This window comes from Gorilla gorilla, chromosome 10 (genome assembly GCF_029281585.2).
Source record: "Gorilla gorilla gorilla isolate KB3781 chromosome 10, NHGRI_mGorGor1-v2.1_pri, whole genome shotgun sequence".
Taxonomy (NCBI): Eukaryota; Metazoa; Chordata; class Mammalia; order Primates; family Hominidae; genus Gorilla; species Gorilla gorilla.
In genome coordinates, this window is record NC_073234.2 from 86,950,404 (window position 1) to 86,968,267 (window position 17,864).

Sequence of the window (17,864 nt, forward strand, 5' to 3'; positions counted from 1 at the left end):
CAAAAGATTAAGGCCCACTTATCTAATAACTTTTTCTTATAGGTAAATTGTAATTATATTCTCTCCTAAAATCCAATTAAATTCTTTCTATTGTTAAACATAAAGAAAACAGTGGATACTAACTAATGATTTCACCTGAATATGAACTACTATAAGCCCTAAACTACTGTCATACACTTCAGTACTTCAGTTTAACCAAACCAAGACAGTTACCTTTTCCACTGTTGGTAAGTACATGTAAGCAATAATTTTAAAATTATTATGGTTCTTTTTTAAATTCTACGTCACTTAAACGTATCAAATTCTATTACCTAGTACTGAAATTCTAGAGCTGTGCTGTTCAATATGGTAGCATTGAGCCACATGTGGCTATCTGAATTTAAATCAACCAAAACTGAATTTAAAAATTTGTACCTAAGCCACACTAATCACTTTTCAAGTTCTTCATAGCCACATGTAGCTAACAGCTACCATATTGGAGAATTCAGCTATAAAACATTTCCATTATTGTAGAAAATTCTATTAAACAGTACTCATGTAGAGAGTTTAACTAAAATAAAGCTATCCTCACTGTTCCATTGAGACAAAGTCTTTTTGTTTTCTTCTGTTTTAAATTATTTAATTTTTTTCAACTTGGGATCTCACTATGTTGCCCAGGCTGGTCTCAAACTCCTGAGCTAAAGTGATCAATCTACCTCAGCCTTCCAGAGTGCTGGGATTACAGGCATAAGCCACCACGCCCAGTGACACTTTTGATTACTTTTTGCAACTACTCTCTTTGGAATGAAAGAAACCATTGATTCTGTCACCCACCTATATGCTACGTGAGGTAGCTACTTGAACAGCAAGAGCACAGAGCTAAGCTCGTTAGTTCCCACTACTCAGACAAGCTCATTAAATTACTTGCTCTGACACTTAATTCCTATGTAACTTTAGGCAAGTCACTTAATCTACTCAAATGACTCTTACCTCATCTACAAAATGTATACAATGTCAACTTGATTCATAGGGTTATTGTGAGGGTATTAAAAAATGTGTATGTGTACGTTATATTATCATTTCTAAATTCAGGGCCATCTTTTTCCTAAAGCTCCTAGACTATTTAAATCATTTCAATTTATGCAAAAAAACAAACTGAAATCTCAAAAGAAAAAAACTACAGATATTTCAGATCTCTAATTCAACAAATTGAAAAGGCTTGGGTTATTGAGTGCCTGTTATACGTCAAACAGTGCTTGAGGCTTCTGTGTTTCATTCTACTGAAACCTCACAACAACCCAGATAACAGAAGACATTAAGTTCAGTTTGTAGAAAAGAATATAGAAGCAAGCAAAGGCTAAATAGTTTATACAAAGTCACTCAGTTAACAAGAAGTGGAGGCAGAATTTGACACCAGGTGAAGGTCTACCTTACTCCAAAAGCTTACCCACACAGGATAACACACAAAAAATGGAGAAAATATCTGGATCAAAATTAAAGGTTTCAAAAAACAAATGATTAAAAAAAAGATCCCGTATGAATATATATAACACTTTAATTAAACATAATTTGCAGAACCCAGGGAAAAGAGACTGCAAGATGTCGATCCAGAATTTCTTTAAGGCTTATGTCCAAATGGAGTTATAGGAATGATGAAAGAAAATAAGTGAAAGTAAGATAGAATTCCCTTACAAAAGAACAAAATAAAGCAATGCAAAAATGGGTCTTACAGAGATGATAGTCTCACAAAGCAGTATCTTACCTTTTCAGACAGAATATCTGAGGTACTAATTCTTCTTGTTAAATTTTGTTCTTTATCTTGTAATCCTTTAAAATAAAATAATATCTTTTGAATAATCCAAAAGATAGCCACAATCTAAAATAAAATAATCCCATATAATATCTGGTAATTATTTTAAAAGATATCATTAAAGGGTCTCATTTTCTCAATCTCTCAACCAAAAGGAAATACCATTAAAGAGAATGAAAATCTGAACAAACTCTTATCAGCCTCATTCCTGAAAGTTATAAGGCAAAATGATTCAGAATATTAAAACAAAGCCACACTTTTAATAAAATGACTTCTGAACTAGAAATAGTCACTTCAAATGAGAAGAGAATTTATAAAGCATAGAAAAGCAGCAACACTTAATTACCAAGTGGATTATCCACACTGATAGAATATAATGATGACTAAATTAATCCAGTCCTCTAAATTGGAATGAATGCAATGTTTACAGACTGTATTGGATTTGTGCATTAGAGAATTGGTCTTTTATTTACCTAGAAAAGCATCAGTAGAGGCAGCTTAAGTATCAATAAAATTAAGTCCATCCATACATTTTTTCCAGATATCTAGCCTTGGGCCCAGACGACTGATGAAATAATGTACAAAATCTTACATTTATATATTACCTAATCTACAACAGCTTTAAACATCACATAATAAAGTTACAGAATATCTACAATCCTGTTGAGATACTTTTGTAGCTAAAACAGATTATGTTAAAAACTCAGAAATCTTTCCTTAAGATGACAAAACTGAAATTGCAAAGCTAGGATTTAAACTAGATCTTAATTTTAAGCCTAGTGTTTTTACCATAACACCACACCTGTCAATGTTCCAAACATCCTAATTTGACTGCTCAAGTGAACCAAAGAATACGTGACTTATTCAATAAATAAATGACTAATCTAGCATCTCAATCAATGTAAATAGAAGGCAATGACCAAATTTCAAGACAAATGAGTTCTGTTGAAAGGCTTAGTCTATAAATGTGAATTTGTTGCAACATGACTGATACATTAGAAAATAATTGGAGCAGCCAGGCACAGTGGCTTATGCCTGCAATCCCAGAGCTTTGGGAGGCCGAGGCGGGTGGATCACCTGAGGTCAGGAGTTCAAGACCAGCCTGGGCAACACAGCAAAACTCTGTCTCTACTGAAAATACAAAAAATTAGCCAGGCATGGTGGTACACGCCTGTAGTCCCAGCTACTCGGAAGGCTGAGGCAGGAGAATCACTTGGACCCGGGAGGTGGAGGTTGCAGTGAGCTGAGATTGTACCACTGTACTCCATCCTGGGTAACAGAGCAAGACTCTTGTCTCAAAAAAAAAAAAAGAAAAGAATTTGAGCATAACACAAATTTATATTTACTTATGTGTGATTTGTCTCAGAGAAACACTAAGAATGCAGAAAACTGCACCCAAGTGATCTGAGCCATGTAGGAATACACAAACAACATATACTTCAAACATCTATCAAATACCCAAGTTCATTGCGTGTGTTATAAGCCACAGCCATCCACATCTGGTATTATAATTTACTGTCTGATTTCAGGTAACACTCCTTGTTTTACTTCATAATAACTCATAAGTAGCAAATATTCCACTTCCACAGGTGTACTTCAGGTCTATTTTATGGAATGCTGACATGTTTACTTTAATATTTCACACTTTTTTTCTCCATTTCACATGCAAAGCTGTGCTATCATTTTTCATTTATTCCTATCTTTTTTTTATATGCCACGGACAAAGTTTTTGAGTGTTGTTCCTCTAACCCCATTTTCTCCACACACCCTATTGTTTTTATTGCATAATTTTGCAGTGTGGTAATTTTGGGAAATGCATATGTCCCACTGTAGCAAAAATGATCATGCTTTTAAAAACAACAGAATAGTAATAACTATTACACAAAAATAAACAGGGAAACATTAACCACTAAATTATTCTCCTACATGAGAAACTTATGAGTTTCATTAGGTCATGAGAAATCTACTGGTTGATTAGGATCTCACTTGTCTATAAAAAATGGCAGCACCTCCCTTTAACGTAGCATAGAGGCAAGTATCTATTAACATAGCAGGTACCTTATGACTACATTGCTACCTTAAAAATAAATACAATAGGCTGGGTGTGGTGGCTTATGCCTGTAATCCCAGCACTTTGGGGAGGCCAAGGCGGGTGGATCACGAGGTCAGGAGATCGAGACCATCCTGGCTAACATGGCGAAACCCTGTCTCTACTAAAAATACAAAAAATTAGCCAGGTGTGGTGGCAGGCACCTGTAGTCCCAGCTACTCGGGAGGCCAAGGCAGGATAATGGTGTGAACCTGGGAGGTGGAGCCTGCCATGAGCCGAGATCACGCCACTGCACTCCAGCCTGGGCAACACAGTGAGAGTCAGGAGAATGGTGTGAACCTGGGAGGTGGAGCTTGCAGTGAGCTGAGATCACACCACTGCACTCCAGCCTGGGCAACAGAGCGAGTCCGTCTCAAAAAAAAAATTAATAAATACAATAAATTTAATAAATACAAATTTCAGACAATAAATATAACTTTACACAAAGATTATAAATGCAGGTTTAAACTGATCAAATGGGTAGCTAGACATTGTTCTACCACTGTCATAGGTCTGTACAATAAAATTATCTCAAGTTTTACTCAAAACCTCCAAAATGAACACTGTTCTTGTCACACAGTATTTAAAATATTACCAACTGAAAGTCTAATGTGAGCTAAAGTCACCAGCACATAGGTAGTAGTTAAAACCATAATAATAAGACTATCCCTAGAAAATGGGACACTGAGGACATGACGAATTACGAAATTACACAGGAAAAGTATTTAAAACAAACAAAAGACAGAAAACGAAAATCAGAAAGTTATTTTTAAAATCCATTGCAGAAATCCCAAAATTTCAAGTGAAGAAAAATATCACTGAATATAGTAGAGATGTCTACCCCCAATAGAATATCCTCAGCAATGCAGCCAGAGTGATGCCTTAAAAATATAAAACAGATTATGTCAGTCCTTTGCTCAAAACCCTGTAAGAGCTCCCCATTTCATTAGGAATAAAAAAACAAGTTCTTACAAGGCTCTGTCTATAAGATCTGCCCCCTCCTGCCATCTCTAATCCCTTCTCTCCCATTACTCATTCCCCTCACTCTCCTGTATTAGCACAGGACTCCTTGTTATTCCCCAAACATGTCAGGCATCTTTCTGTATTATGGTCATTTCTCTAGTTCAGCGATGCCCAAACTTCAGCATGTAGCAGAATCAACAGAAGGGCTGGTTAAATACAGATTGCTAGGCCCCATTTGCAGAGCTCCCAGTTCAATAGATCTAAAGTAGAGACTGAGAATTTGTGTTCTATCAAGTTCCCAGATAACGCAGTCCCCAGGAACCACACTTTGAAAATCACTGCTCTAGTTATTCCTTTTGCATAGAAGCCTCTTCCACCAGATATCCATTTGGCTATTCCTTTATTGTCTTCAAAGTCTTTCTTTAAATCTCACCTTCAAATAGACACCATGCTGACCACCCTATTAGTGCTGCAACCTGTATCCTCAATATCCCTTTCCTACCTACCCTGCTATACTTTTTCTCTTTCATAACAGTTAATTTACACATCATGTTTACTGTTTTGCCTTCTAAAATGTAAGCCCATGAAAACATAAGTGACTATTTTGTTCACCAATTTATTTCCAAGAGCCTGGAATAAAGTGCTCAACTAATTTTTGAATAAATGGAAGAATGAAATAAAAAACATCCACTAAAATTTGCAATTTGGTCACAGAAAACTACCATGAGTAGTTTCAGTATTGTGATGGGGGTAGAAAAGCAAACTGTATTGGGCTAATAAGGCAATGAGAAGTAAAGTCAAAAGCTGGTACAGACTAGACCTCTCAGAAGTCTTATTGAAAAGAGGAAGAATACTTGACATAATTTAAGAGAGAATGTAGGATGAGGTGGAAGAGGATTTCCATTTTTGGATGGAAAAGTCAAATATATTAAGAACACCCTAAGGAGACAATGGTTCAAGATAAAGCAGAATAAATAAAGCAAGGTCCCAGAGAAGGCAGAAGTTAGAGCCAGGAGAACAAGTTAAAACAAAATGGCCATGAACAAGACAGTCATTACCCTCAGGGTGAAAGAACTGAAGTGAAAACTGATATGGATTACAAACAAGTTTATGGTCAGGAAGTGAAAAGCTGGAATTGAGTGTGATCACCTCCAATAAGAAGCAAGCTTGTATATGGACAATAATAAAGGTTGAGTAAAAGGCCTGAAAAAATTATGAAGGTATAGAAGAGTTGTCAAGAGATATGGAAAAAAGGCTCACCAATAACATAAGTTTGACAGTAGAGTCTTGCTGAGGATTGGTGGGGAAATATACATGCAGAAACACTTATATATATAATTTACTGATTCAGATGACATTTTAGCTTCTTTAATTTTCCTCCAATCACTCTTCCATACTGATGCCAGTTATTTTTCCAAAACACACATCTGATCACATCATTTTCTTGCTTAAAAATATTTAACAGCCCACCCAACATTTAAAAAACAAAATTCAAATTCTTTAGCAAAATATTAAAGGCCTTCCCAATCCAACACTAACCTGTCCTTTTATAATTTTATGTCCAACCACTCACCAAAAAAATACCGTTATCTCTCACACTGCATACATATTTGATTAATCTCAATGCCCTTAAAAACCCCTCCATGCGTGTCTACTCATTTGATTCCTTCTGACTTCCCCAGTGGAAAAGATTCATCTTTCCAGATGTATATCAAACATTTACATCTCTATGAAACCTTTCTAAATCCAGGTGAGGATATTTAATCCTTCCCGTGTTACTCCAGGCTTTCACACATAACTCATATTATACTCCATGATAGAGATTTGTGTCTTTTCTATCCCTCTGTGTTATACTTCTCAAAACTGCTTGTGTAGAATCATAGTACTAAATTGAAGAGGGGAAAGAAAGGCATCTCCCTGAGAATGTGCAACCCAAAATAATCATCACTTAGGTTTGCAACCAAATTCACACCATATGGACAGCCAGTGAGGGTTGAAGTGATTCCAAGGCTGAAGTCTTTAGCAAATTCTCTCTGGGGAATGCATCTTTGTCCCAGGTCTCAAAAACTTCCCACCACTAAAATTCAAAAAAAAAAAATGACCACCTCATATTAGAATGAAACAAAATCACTAAATGTTCAAGAAAAGAAAGTACCAAAAATGAGTAATAACAAAACAAACATCAGAAATCAAACCCCCAAGGACCTGAGATACTGAAAATTAGCAGGGATAGGAGATAAAACAAAACAGACCTATGGTTAATTTGTTTAAAGAAACAAAGATAAAGCTGAAAATATAAGCAGGGAGAAGAAAAGTGGAAAGAATGATCAAAGTGATTTGAAAACAAAACAAAAATGAAATAGTAAAACAAAAACTGTAATTGAAATTTAAAACTCAGTAATTGGGCTTAAGGCAAATCAAATACAGCGGAAGAGAGAATCAGTAAAACGAAAGATGTATCAGAGGAAATTTTCCAGAATTTGTCAATTACAAAGTGACAGAAACTTAGAGAAATGAAGAGACATGAAAAATAAAGTATGATGACTTAACATAACATACATCTATACAGAGTTCCAAAAAAGAGAGAGAATGGGATAATATTCTAAGAGATAATGATCACTTTTTCAGAACCACTGCAAGATCCAATCCAGATTCAAGAAACAACAAATTCCAAGCTGGATACATACAAAGAAATCTACAGTCAGCACATCACACAGTTCAACTACAGAATATCAAAGACAAAAAGGATCTTTAAAACAACCAAAGAAAAAAGATTATCTTCAAATTGGAAACCATTAAGACTGATAGATGAGTTTTGAAAATCAACAATGGAAGCCAGAAAATATTGTCAGTAAGAATATAATTAGGGGCTGGGTGTGGTGGCTCATGCCTGTAATCCCAGCACTTTGGGAGGCCAAGGCAGGTGGATCACTTCAGGCCAGGAGTTTGAGACCAGACTGGCCAACATGGCGAAACCCCAGCTCTACTAAATACAAAAATTAGCCAGGCGCTATGGCATGTACCATAGTCCAAGCTACTCAGGAAGCTGAGGCATGAGAATCACTTGAACCCAGGAGGTGGAGGTTGCAATGAGCCAAGATAGTGCCACTGCACTCCAGCCTGGATGACAGGGAAAGACTGTCTCAAAAACAAACAAACAAAAAGCATATAATTAAACAACCTAGAATTCTAAACCCAGGGAAAATATCTTTTAAAAAGAGTAAACAGAAATCGTTTTCCACCCAGCAAAAACACATTTAAAAAAAAAAAGTCTAAAGAATGTATTTAAGCACAGAGCATGGTGGCTCACCCCTGTAATCCCAGCATTTTAGGAGGCTAAGGCAAGAGGATCACTTGAGCCCAGGAGTTTGAGACCAGCCTAGACAACATACTGAGACCCCGTCTCTACAGAAATTTTTAAAACATAGCCGGGCATGGTAGTACATGCCTGTGGTCCCAGCAACTCAGAAGGCTGAGGTGGGAGGATCACCTCAGCCCAGGAGGTCAAGGCTGCACTGAGTCATGATCATACTCCTGCACTCCAGCCTGGGCAACACGGTGAGATCTTATCTAAAACACACACACACAGAGAATATATTTATACATATATAATTCCAGACATGATACAAAGAGTGAGCCAAGAAAGTGCTGAATATATAGGCAAAGCTAAGCAAACATCATTCTTTGTAGTTCGGGGAAAGAGTAAGGTTCTTGATTAACTTTAAACACTGGTAGGAATATAAGACCAGAAATTTAGTATCCAACTTCCAAACTAGCAAATGAAAAAAAATTGTGTGAAGAAAAATAAGAGCCTAAAAAGAAAAAAAAGAAGAAATAAAACCAAATGTCAATAATCATAAAAAAATGTGAGTAGACTATATGTTCAAGCTAAAGGACAAAGATTGTCATACTGAATTATAAATTAAAACCAGCTCTATACTATGTACAAGTAATATCCGAGACATGAGGATACAGAAAGACTGAAAGAGTGGGAAATTATATAAAGAGAAAGATGATGTGGCTATTAATATAAGACAAAATAGTCTTTTAGGCCAAAACATCAGAGATAAAGTCACTACATAATGATTCAATTACCCACCTTCAAAGTATTTAAAGCAAAAAGTAAAAATCACAAATCCATCATCATACGGGCAAATTTTAACAAACTCCTCTTAGTAACTGATCAAGCATATCAAAAAATAAAAAAAGTGAACAACACAAAAAGCTCAAGTAATCTATAAATTCATTTCAAACATACACAGAACTCTTACAAAAAACTGATTACATACTAGACAATAAAGGAAGTCTCCAAGTATTTCAAAAGATTGGTTATCATAGCAATCTTATTTTCTGACAGTATGATTGACTTAGATATCAATAAAAAATACTGCTAGACAACCTACATGTTTAGAAGAAACATACTTCCAAGCAGCCTACAAGTCAATGAAAAATAAAAATTAGAAAATATTCAGAATGAATGAAAAAAGTTAAATAACCCAACTTGAGACAGAACTAAAGTCAAAGTTTATGGCCTAAAATGATCTTAATAGGAGAGAGGCTGAAAACTGAGTTTAAAAACTTATGTACTTATTTCAGGGGAAATTAAAGAAGAGAGCAGGGGAAAAAAAAGTACAACTTATAAATACTACAGATAAAAAAGTAAAGGATTCTTAAGAACAATTTTTATAACTTCTATAACTTACAGGAAATAGACACATTACAAAAAATATAGAGTTTACATAAACTGCCCTAACAGAAATAGAAAACACGAAGTCAGATTAAAACTTTCTCAGAAAAAAACTCCACCCAGTCCCAGACACTTTTATCAGCAAGATCTACCAAGTATCTCAGAATGTTTCCAATCTTAAACTATTACAGAGAATAAAGATGAAAACAGCCCCAACTAATTTGAGTATCATAACCTTACACTAAAAACTGTCAAGGAAAAAGGGGGGGAAAATTACAGGCTCTGAACACATAAAAAATTCTAAACAAAACACTAGCAAACCTTCATTTGTAATTGCCGAAAGTTGGAAAAACCCAAACATAATTGGGAAATGGATGAACTACAGTATGATGGGATACAAAGAACTACTGACATATACAATTACATGAATGAATTTCAAACACATTATGCTCAATGAAAGAAGCTATAATGAAAGGCAATATACTGTATGATTCCATTAGTGTGACATTCTGGAAAAGGCAAAACTATAGGGACAAATCAGTGGTTACCAGGTGAACTAAGGGCTGAGGGACGGGATAACTACAAAGACACTTGGAGAAACTGTTTGAGGTTGATGAAAGAATTCTGTATCTTAATGGCAGCTGGTGATGGTTACCCACTGTCTACATTTGTCAAAACCTGAAGAACTACACACTTATACATTTATAACGTTAAAAGATAAATTTTACTGTATATAAATTATATCTTAATAAAGAGGAAAAGAAAAAACAAGCCAAATCCATGATTTAAAAATGGTATATCATAAACTGTATTAAACGCAAGCATACAAGGGTGGTTTAATACTAGAAATAAATTATATAATTCATTACACTAACAAATTAAAATAAATTAGATGCTCATCCCAATAATGAAGAAAACAGATTTTGTAAACTTCAACATCCATTCACACTGAAAATTTCAAACCAGGAATAGGAGTAAAACCCTCCTTTACCCAATAAGGGATATCTACAAAAAAATTAACATCATATTTAATGGTAAACGTCAATACCATTTTCTTTAAATTAGGAAACAAAGGTGTCCACTATTATCACTTATGTATAACATTCTATTATAGAGGCCAGAATGTCAGGCAAAAATAAATAAATAAAGACTAAAAGTAAACAAAATTAGTAATTATTCAATGATATAAATGTCTACATAGAAAGTACAAAAGAATTTACAAATAATTACAATCATTTCAATGAAGTACACTGCCAAAACAAGTAGTTACTACTTTAGAGGAAGAAGAGTCATTACTAACTGAAATATTTAATTCCATTACCTTGACTAGAATCAGTAGTGTCGGATTTCAGGGAAAGTGGTTTTGCTCCATCTTTAACTTTTTTCAAACGGTTCTTATCTCCTGGTAAAGTCAGTTTTTGCCTGAGTGGTTTTAATTCAAATGCCTGAAAAGTTTTGACTTGTGTTTTCTCCTCAGGAGCTACTTCTTTACTTGAATCCTTTGTAATACTGACATTATCAGTGCTAGTTTGGTCCTCGAAGTTCAATGTTTTAGGATCTTCCTGCACATTCTCTTCTTTGCTACTCAATGCTAGTTTTTCATCCTTATTGATGCATTCTAGTTCCAACTGTATTTGTTTATACTTTAAAAGCAAATCTTCAAAAGTTTCTTCCACAGAGTTTTCATTTTTTGATGAATAATTTTGTTTTCTTGATGGAGACCTTCCAAAACTTTTGGCTGAACAGCATATTAAGGAAACCAGTTTCCAAAAATTTTCCACAGTTAAATTTAACAAAAAAACTTAGATTATAGATGAATTTTCTCCCTTTTTAATTTTTCAAGAAAAATGAATCGATATTTTTAAATTACTAAATTCCATTTAATGTATGTGCAGCTAATGCCCACTTTCATTATGTGCCCATATTTGAATTTAATAAGTACCATATAAATAGTCCACTTACAAAATCACTAGTGTCATAATTACCAGTAGTATCCACAGACAGTCCACCTAGTTAGGTTATAGCATCATTCCTTCTGTGCCAGGAAAGTCCATAATTAGCTGTATGTTAGAGATTATTTTCTGAAGGAAGAGGGAAGAAACTGAATGCTTTGTCACAGATGCGGATAGTTTACACTTCAGGGGGCCAGGCGCGGTGGCTCACGCCTGTAATCCCAGCACTTTGGGAGGCGGAGGCAGGAGGATCACTTGAGGTCAGGAGTTCGAGACCAGCCTGGCCAACACGGTGAAACCCCATCTCTACTAAAAATAAAAAAATTAGCCAGGCGTGGTGGTGCAGGCCTGTAGGCCCAGGTACTTGAGATGCTGAGGCAAGAGAATTACTTGAACTCAGGAGGCGGAGGTTGCAGGGAGCCGAGATCACACCACTGCACTCCAGCCTGGGCAACAGAGGGAGACCTCATCTCAAAAAAAAGAAAAAAAAAAAAAAACACTTTAAAATAGTACTCAAAATATATCTATTTTTCTCCTACAGACAAGGGAAAATGTTATGAAAATAATCTGAAGCAACTGTTCTTACTTTCTTCTCTAACACAGTGATACACGAAAGGTAACTTCTTCCTTAGAACTGCTACAAAATTTCAAACTACAATTTTTATTCTAAACAATTCATACACGAGAATTGTTATACCTCGTTTTTCCAGGCCAGATATTAGCAAGAGAAAAGACAGTACCTCCTGTGGTTTTAATACATCATTTATAGATTTTTTTTTTTTTTTTTTGAGACAGAGTCTCGCTCTGTCAGCCAGGCTGGAGTGCAGTGGTGCGATCTCGGCTCACTGCAACCTCCGTCTCCCAGGCTCAAGCAATTCTCCTGTCTCAGCCTCCTGAGTAGCTTGGATTACAGGTGCGTGCCACTATGCCCAGCTAATTTTTGTATTTTTAGTAGAGATGGAGTTTCACCATGTTGGCAAGGCTGGTCTTGAACTCCTGACCTCAGGTAATCCACCCACCTTGACCTCCCAAAATGCCGGGATTACAGGTGTGAGCCACTGCACACAGCCTATAGATTATTTTCAGTTGGCTAGGATGTAAAATACAGTACCCCAAATACGGTTCTTCTGTTTAAACTCCTCACAGGACAAGCAGCAGAAAAGGTTTTTAAACTCTCCTGATGACCAGTTCTAAAAATGAGAATTACCATCATCTAAGAAACAAAAATAAGCAATAAGTACATCTGAAAATCTTAACAGTTCTACAGCAAAACTGTTCTAGTAAATCTCTGGTTCTCTGATCTCTTCAAAGCCAAGTATCCTGAAAGAAAACTAGTTTCTCTGTACCCTTCTTACCAAATGGAATCTGGTTTCTGTCCCATTAATCTAGAGAGACTGCTGTGGCTAAGTTTCCCTATCAATGTTTTCAAACTTTATTTTTTTTTACCAGACCCCTCTGAGAATCTGACACCATAAACCACTTCTCTCTTGGCTTCCATAACTCCGCATCTCCCTTTGTTTCCCTATTTGTGTTTTGTCTTTTAAGTCTCCATTGAGTCTTTTCTCTCTAACTTGTGAAATAATGGTGCTCTTCAGGGAGCACTACTTAGCCTCTTTCTCATTTTGAGCATTCTAATGCACCTCCACAGTTTTACCTACCACAGGAGAGTTTACCCTGGTGATATTTCTCTTATCTCCTACAAGCCATCCTTCATACTGCTGCTGCCAGAGTAATCTTTCTAGAATACAAATATAAGATCATTCCCCTTGTTTAAATTTCCCTAATAAAAAAGTCCAAAATCCTGAGAATAAATATAATCTGACCTGTGCTTTCCTTTCCAAACTTACTTTTTCCTTGTTCATCACAATTTTTGCATAGCTTTGTGTCTAAGTTTGTCTGTTCTTCAACTTAACCCCAATTCAAGTGTCACCTCTGTGAAGCCTGAGTTTCTCACTCTCCCTTCCCCTCTTATGCACTCTTTGTATGTAAGTTCTGTAATTATCTGCATTTACATCTTACTTTTCACTGGAGCCATTTAAAGGCACAACTGCAATTAAAAAAAAAAAGAAAGGGAAATGATTAAATATACTAACAAAAATGCTAAATAGAAAAATAAGGAAAAGCAATTGAATTACAACTGTAACTGACTAATCTCCTTTAAGGCTAAAGAAAATCTATCCCTATCTATACAGAATCCTAAGATCAAACCAACACTTACCAGATTTAATTTTAAGCTTGTCAAGATACAATTTCTAACTGAACCTTGGTTTAAACAAAAAGAAGTGCTATTCAACCTTTTCAGCTGCAGCTGAAAATGGAATGACTTTTTACTGATGAGAGACACTGGCCTAATTATGTTAGCTCTCCTCAGATTTGAAAGTTTAAAAGAGTAGTCATTCAAGGGAGACATGCTAAGATGTACTGACAAAGTGTCTATCATTAAGAAAAATTAAGGGTGAAAATAAGAACTGCAATTGAATCTAGTTTATTCTATTTCTTTAAAGTTGCAACTAGCATATCTTAGTTATTACAGTGAAAGAAGTTATGGCAAAAATAGAAATAAACTCTATACTCAGGCTACTTTACTTCTAAATTACAGAAATATGCCACAGAGTAACCTGCGTTCTTTCTTTATACAGTATTTGTAAAATAAAAAAGGTATTATTATAATCACATAGTGGAAATATGAATTAAACTGAGTACAACCTTGATATTAAATAAATTTGAATGAAGTGTTGTAACAAATACTTTGTTTGCTCACATTATATAAAAGTAGCTGGGAACTACATTTTCCTTCTCAAATTCTTAAAAAGAACACCACCTCTAGGATGGATTACTGATACTTCATAGGGAAAACAACGAGCAGAAGATCAAAACAACCATCCTTTTAAGTGCAGCATCTGTGAAAAGAAAAACAACAAGATATCTTATTTATGACAAGTTACTACGGAAATCAAAGTCACACAAGCAGACTGGATATTTTCTGGTACTTTTTTTTTTTTTTTTTCAACATCATATGCCAGTTTACTAATAAAAACATGCAAGCTTACTAATTAATAAAGGTCTATGGTAGAGGCCCAAAATAGTATTGAATAAACACGCAGAAAGAGGACAAAAGCAGAAAGGCCGCTCACCTCCCCCTTTTCTAAGAAATACAGAATAAAAATGTTAAGAAAAACCTTTGAGCTCCCATAGTACTTTTTTATATACATACTTCAGTTTCAACTTTTTATACTAAACTGCAACTACTTATTTTCATTTGTTTCCCTAATACAAACTACAGGTTTCATCTTTGTACCTTTAAAAAACACATATAAACTGGTGGCTCTCGCCTATAAATCCCAGCACTTTGGGAGTCTAAGGAAGGAGGATCTCTTGAAGCTACAAGTTCAAGATCAGCCTGGGCAACATAGCAAGACCTCGCCTCTCCAAAAAAAAATTTTTTTAAATAAATTTAATAAAAATTTTTTTTAATTAAAAAAATTTAAAAACCATCCACATTCGCTGGGCACAGTGGCTCATGCCTGTAATCCCAGCACTTTGGGAGGCCGAGGCGGGCGGATCACGGAGTCAGGAGATCGAGACCATCCTGGCTAACATGATGAAACCCCGTCTCTACTAAAAATATAAAAAATTAGCCGGGCGTGGGGGCGGGCGCCTGTAGTCCCAGCTACTCGGGAGACTGAGGCAGAATGGCGTGAACCCGGGAGGCGGAGCTTGCAGTGAGCCGAGATCACACCACTGCACTCCAGCCTGGGCGACAGAGAGAGACTCTGTCTCAAAAATAAATAAATAAATAAATAAAAACCATACACATATATATGCTTAAATAGCCTTTCCGGCTTTTGGATTCAAAATAGACCACAAATCCATGGATTCAGAAACACCGTGGGCAGAGGTTTTCTAACCTTCTTGGAAGAACCATTTGCTGGCTTTTAAAAACTTAAATATCTATATAATTTTCCTTTTTTTTTTTTTTTTTTTTTTTTTTTTTTTGAAACGGAGTCTCGCTTTACCGCCCAGGATGGAGTGCAGTGGTGCAATCTCTACTCACTACAACTCTGCCTCCCGAGTTCAAGCGGTTCTCCCGCCTCAGCCTCCCGGGTAGCTGGAAATACAAGCACCCAACACCACGCCTGGCTAACTTTTTTATTTTTAGTAGAGACAAGGTTTCACCATGTTGGCCAAGCTGGTCTGGAACTCCTGATCTCAAGTAATCCACCGCCTCGGCCTCTCAAAGTGTTGGGACTACAGGCGTGAGCCACCACACCCGGCGCCTACATGATTTTCTCCGAAACAATCCTGAAATGCTCCTAACCCAACTTTTGGTTGCAGAAGTAAGGTTTTTCAGGGGGACTAGCATCAGAAGCTGCTGTTTCTCACCTAAATGTACATTCCTTGCCCCTTTTACATCATGACATTTGAGAAAGACCTATTCTGGACCTAAGTGTTCTATAAAAGTAATTCTGATTGTCTTCCAAATAACTGTCATTACTTTTAAGTTTCATATATAATAACGAAATTAAAAATCATCACACTATGGGAATTACAACCAGTAATGAAAGTCTTTAAACAATTTTTGCAATGATCACAGATTAAGTCAAGATAGTGTTTTACAAACCCATTATAAAACAGGAAACCTTCGGATGATTGATTCCTCTGTATAAATGCTGAGTAAACTCAGTAATGTTTAAAACTGAGAATAAGGTTAGAAGTAGCAAAAATCTGGAATGTTACTATTTCCTTTCTCAACTTACCCGTAATCTCCACCCTCGCATACACATTCCTCCACTCTAACGTATTAAAATAAAAATGCTGATAAGTTTATCTTTCTCTCTCTGGCCCTCATTTAGTCAGCACGAAGTTACACAATGTGCAAAAGTGAACACAGATAGAAACGTAAAGGAGGTAAGTGTTCCAAAAAGATCAAATGAATCACAAAGCTCTGAAACAGACTTGGTAAAGACACCAGAGTTTTTTTTTACCCCTCCCCCCCCAATTTAAAAGGCAGCAACCGGAATAAATCAAGATAAAAACAGAATCACAAAAATAGTGCAGGACTGTGCAGACTGAAACTTTACAATTTTCAACGTCAAACTGCAATATGATAAAGCAACAGTATTACCTAAACTGTTTATGAATATTTTTTCTCTAACAATCTAAGTCAACTTCATATAAAATACAAAGTTTCTGTACCAGCAAAAATACAAATGCTAATGAAACTTGGGCTTCTAAGGTATTATTACAAATCAGACTTAACTGTCTTAGATTTCATAAGCTTAACCCAATCCACAGCACGTTAACATACCCAATAAAGCAGTCTTAAGAATAACGCTATAGTGTGACACATGGGGAATTACCAAAGAACAACTTAAAGTATATTGACACAGGGAGAAATAAGCGGTTCTGATGATTCAAAGTTACACTCGTCTCACAGACCTAGTAATGACGCTAAAGGGAACTTTAGTGACACACCCAGCGCCGACCGCCACGTTAAGGATACAGCTCTTCCGAGGTGGAGAGGGCTCTCGCCAGTTCTGACTGCTGCTGAACCCGGATCCTGCTCCTCCTCCCAGAGGAGGTCTGCACCCCGGCTTGCCTCCTCGCTCACCCACTCCTCGCCCCCGACTCCAGCGACTCCCACCCCGGTAAGGCCTGCCTCGAAAGCGGAAACGGTCCAAGGCGAGGTGGCTCCGCTCCCAGAAAGACGGCCGGGGACTGCTTTCGGACAGTGAGCTCGAAGGCATCCGTACAGAGGGCGGATGAGACCGGAACGGTTCTTTGGGTCGGTAGCTGCTGGGTCCCCTGAGGTGGCCCCGCTCAGACGCGTGCCGCGAGCGTGAGAAATTCCTCAGCTGCTGCTGAGAAGAGGACGATGACGAGGAAGAGCCACCGCCTCCGCCAGATCCACCGCCCCGGGCCGAGTGAGGAGGCCTTCGCCGCGGATAGGGTAACAGCCCGCCGCCGCTGCTGCTGCTGCTGCTCCGACTCCGTATCTGGCTGTTATTATCGTCGTCACTGATTTCCCCATCTTCAAGCTCCCCTTCTTCCTTCGGCGAGAGGCCACTGGAGGCCGGGGCCGGAGTATCTGCGGTCGCCATCCGGGGAGCAGCGCCTTCCACACAACCTTAGCCCTCCGTCCGGGGATCCGCCCGACAGTTGCCTCGTTTCCCTTCTTTCCTAACGGACCTGGTAGGTGCGGTCTTACCCTACTCGGACACCTAGCGGCCTCTGTTCCCCAACTTCCCCGCACCCCAGCACCCCAGCTCTCTCTCGCCGGACCGTCGCAACCCAGTTCCCTTTCCTAGCGCCCCCTTGCTCCTCAGCGATCGGGGTTCTTCCGCCTCGCGAGAAAGGGACTCTGGTAGCGGCTGTACCCAAAAC

The 17,864-nt window shown here is 37.2% G+C and overlaps 1 protein-coding gene across 1 annotated transcript in view; it reads right to left on the reverse strand.

Annotated features, from left to right (window-relative positions):
* ZFC3H1 (zinc finger C3H1-type containing) overlaps positions 1–17,846 on the reverse strand; it is a 54,488-nt gene extending 36,642 nt beyond the window's left edge. The window contains exons 1-3 of the mRNA XM_019038986.4: positions 16,984–17,846; positions 10,850–11,266; positions 1,742–1,806 (exon numbers count right to left, since the gene is read on the reverse strand). Coding sequence (XP_018894531.3) covers positions 1,742–1,806; positions 10,850–11,266; positions 16,984–17,581 — 1,080 coding nt within the window. The 5' untranslated portion in view covers positions 17,582–17,846. The remainder of the gene's footprint in view (positions 1–1,741; positions 1,807–10,849; positions 11,267–16,983) is intronic.
* Positions 17,847–17,864: the final 18 nt, after the last annotated feature.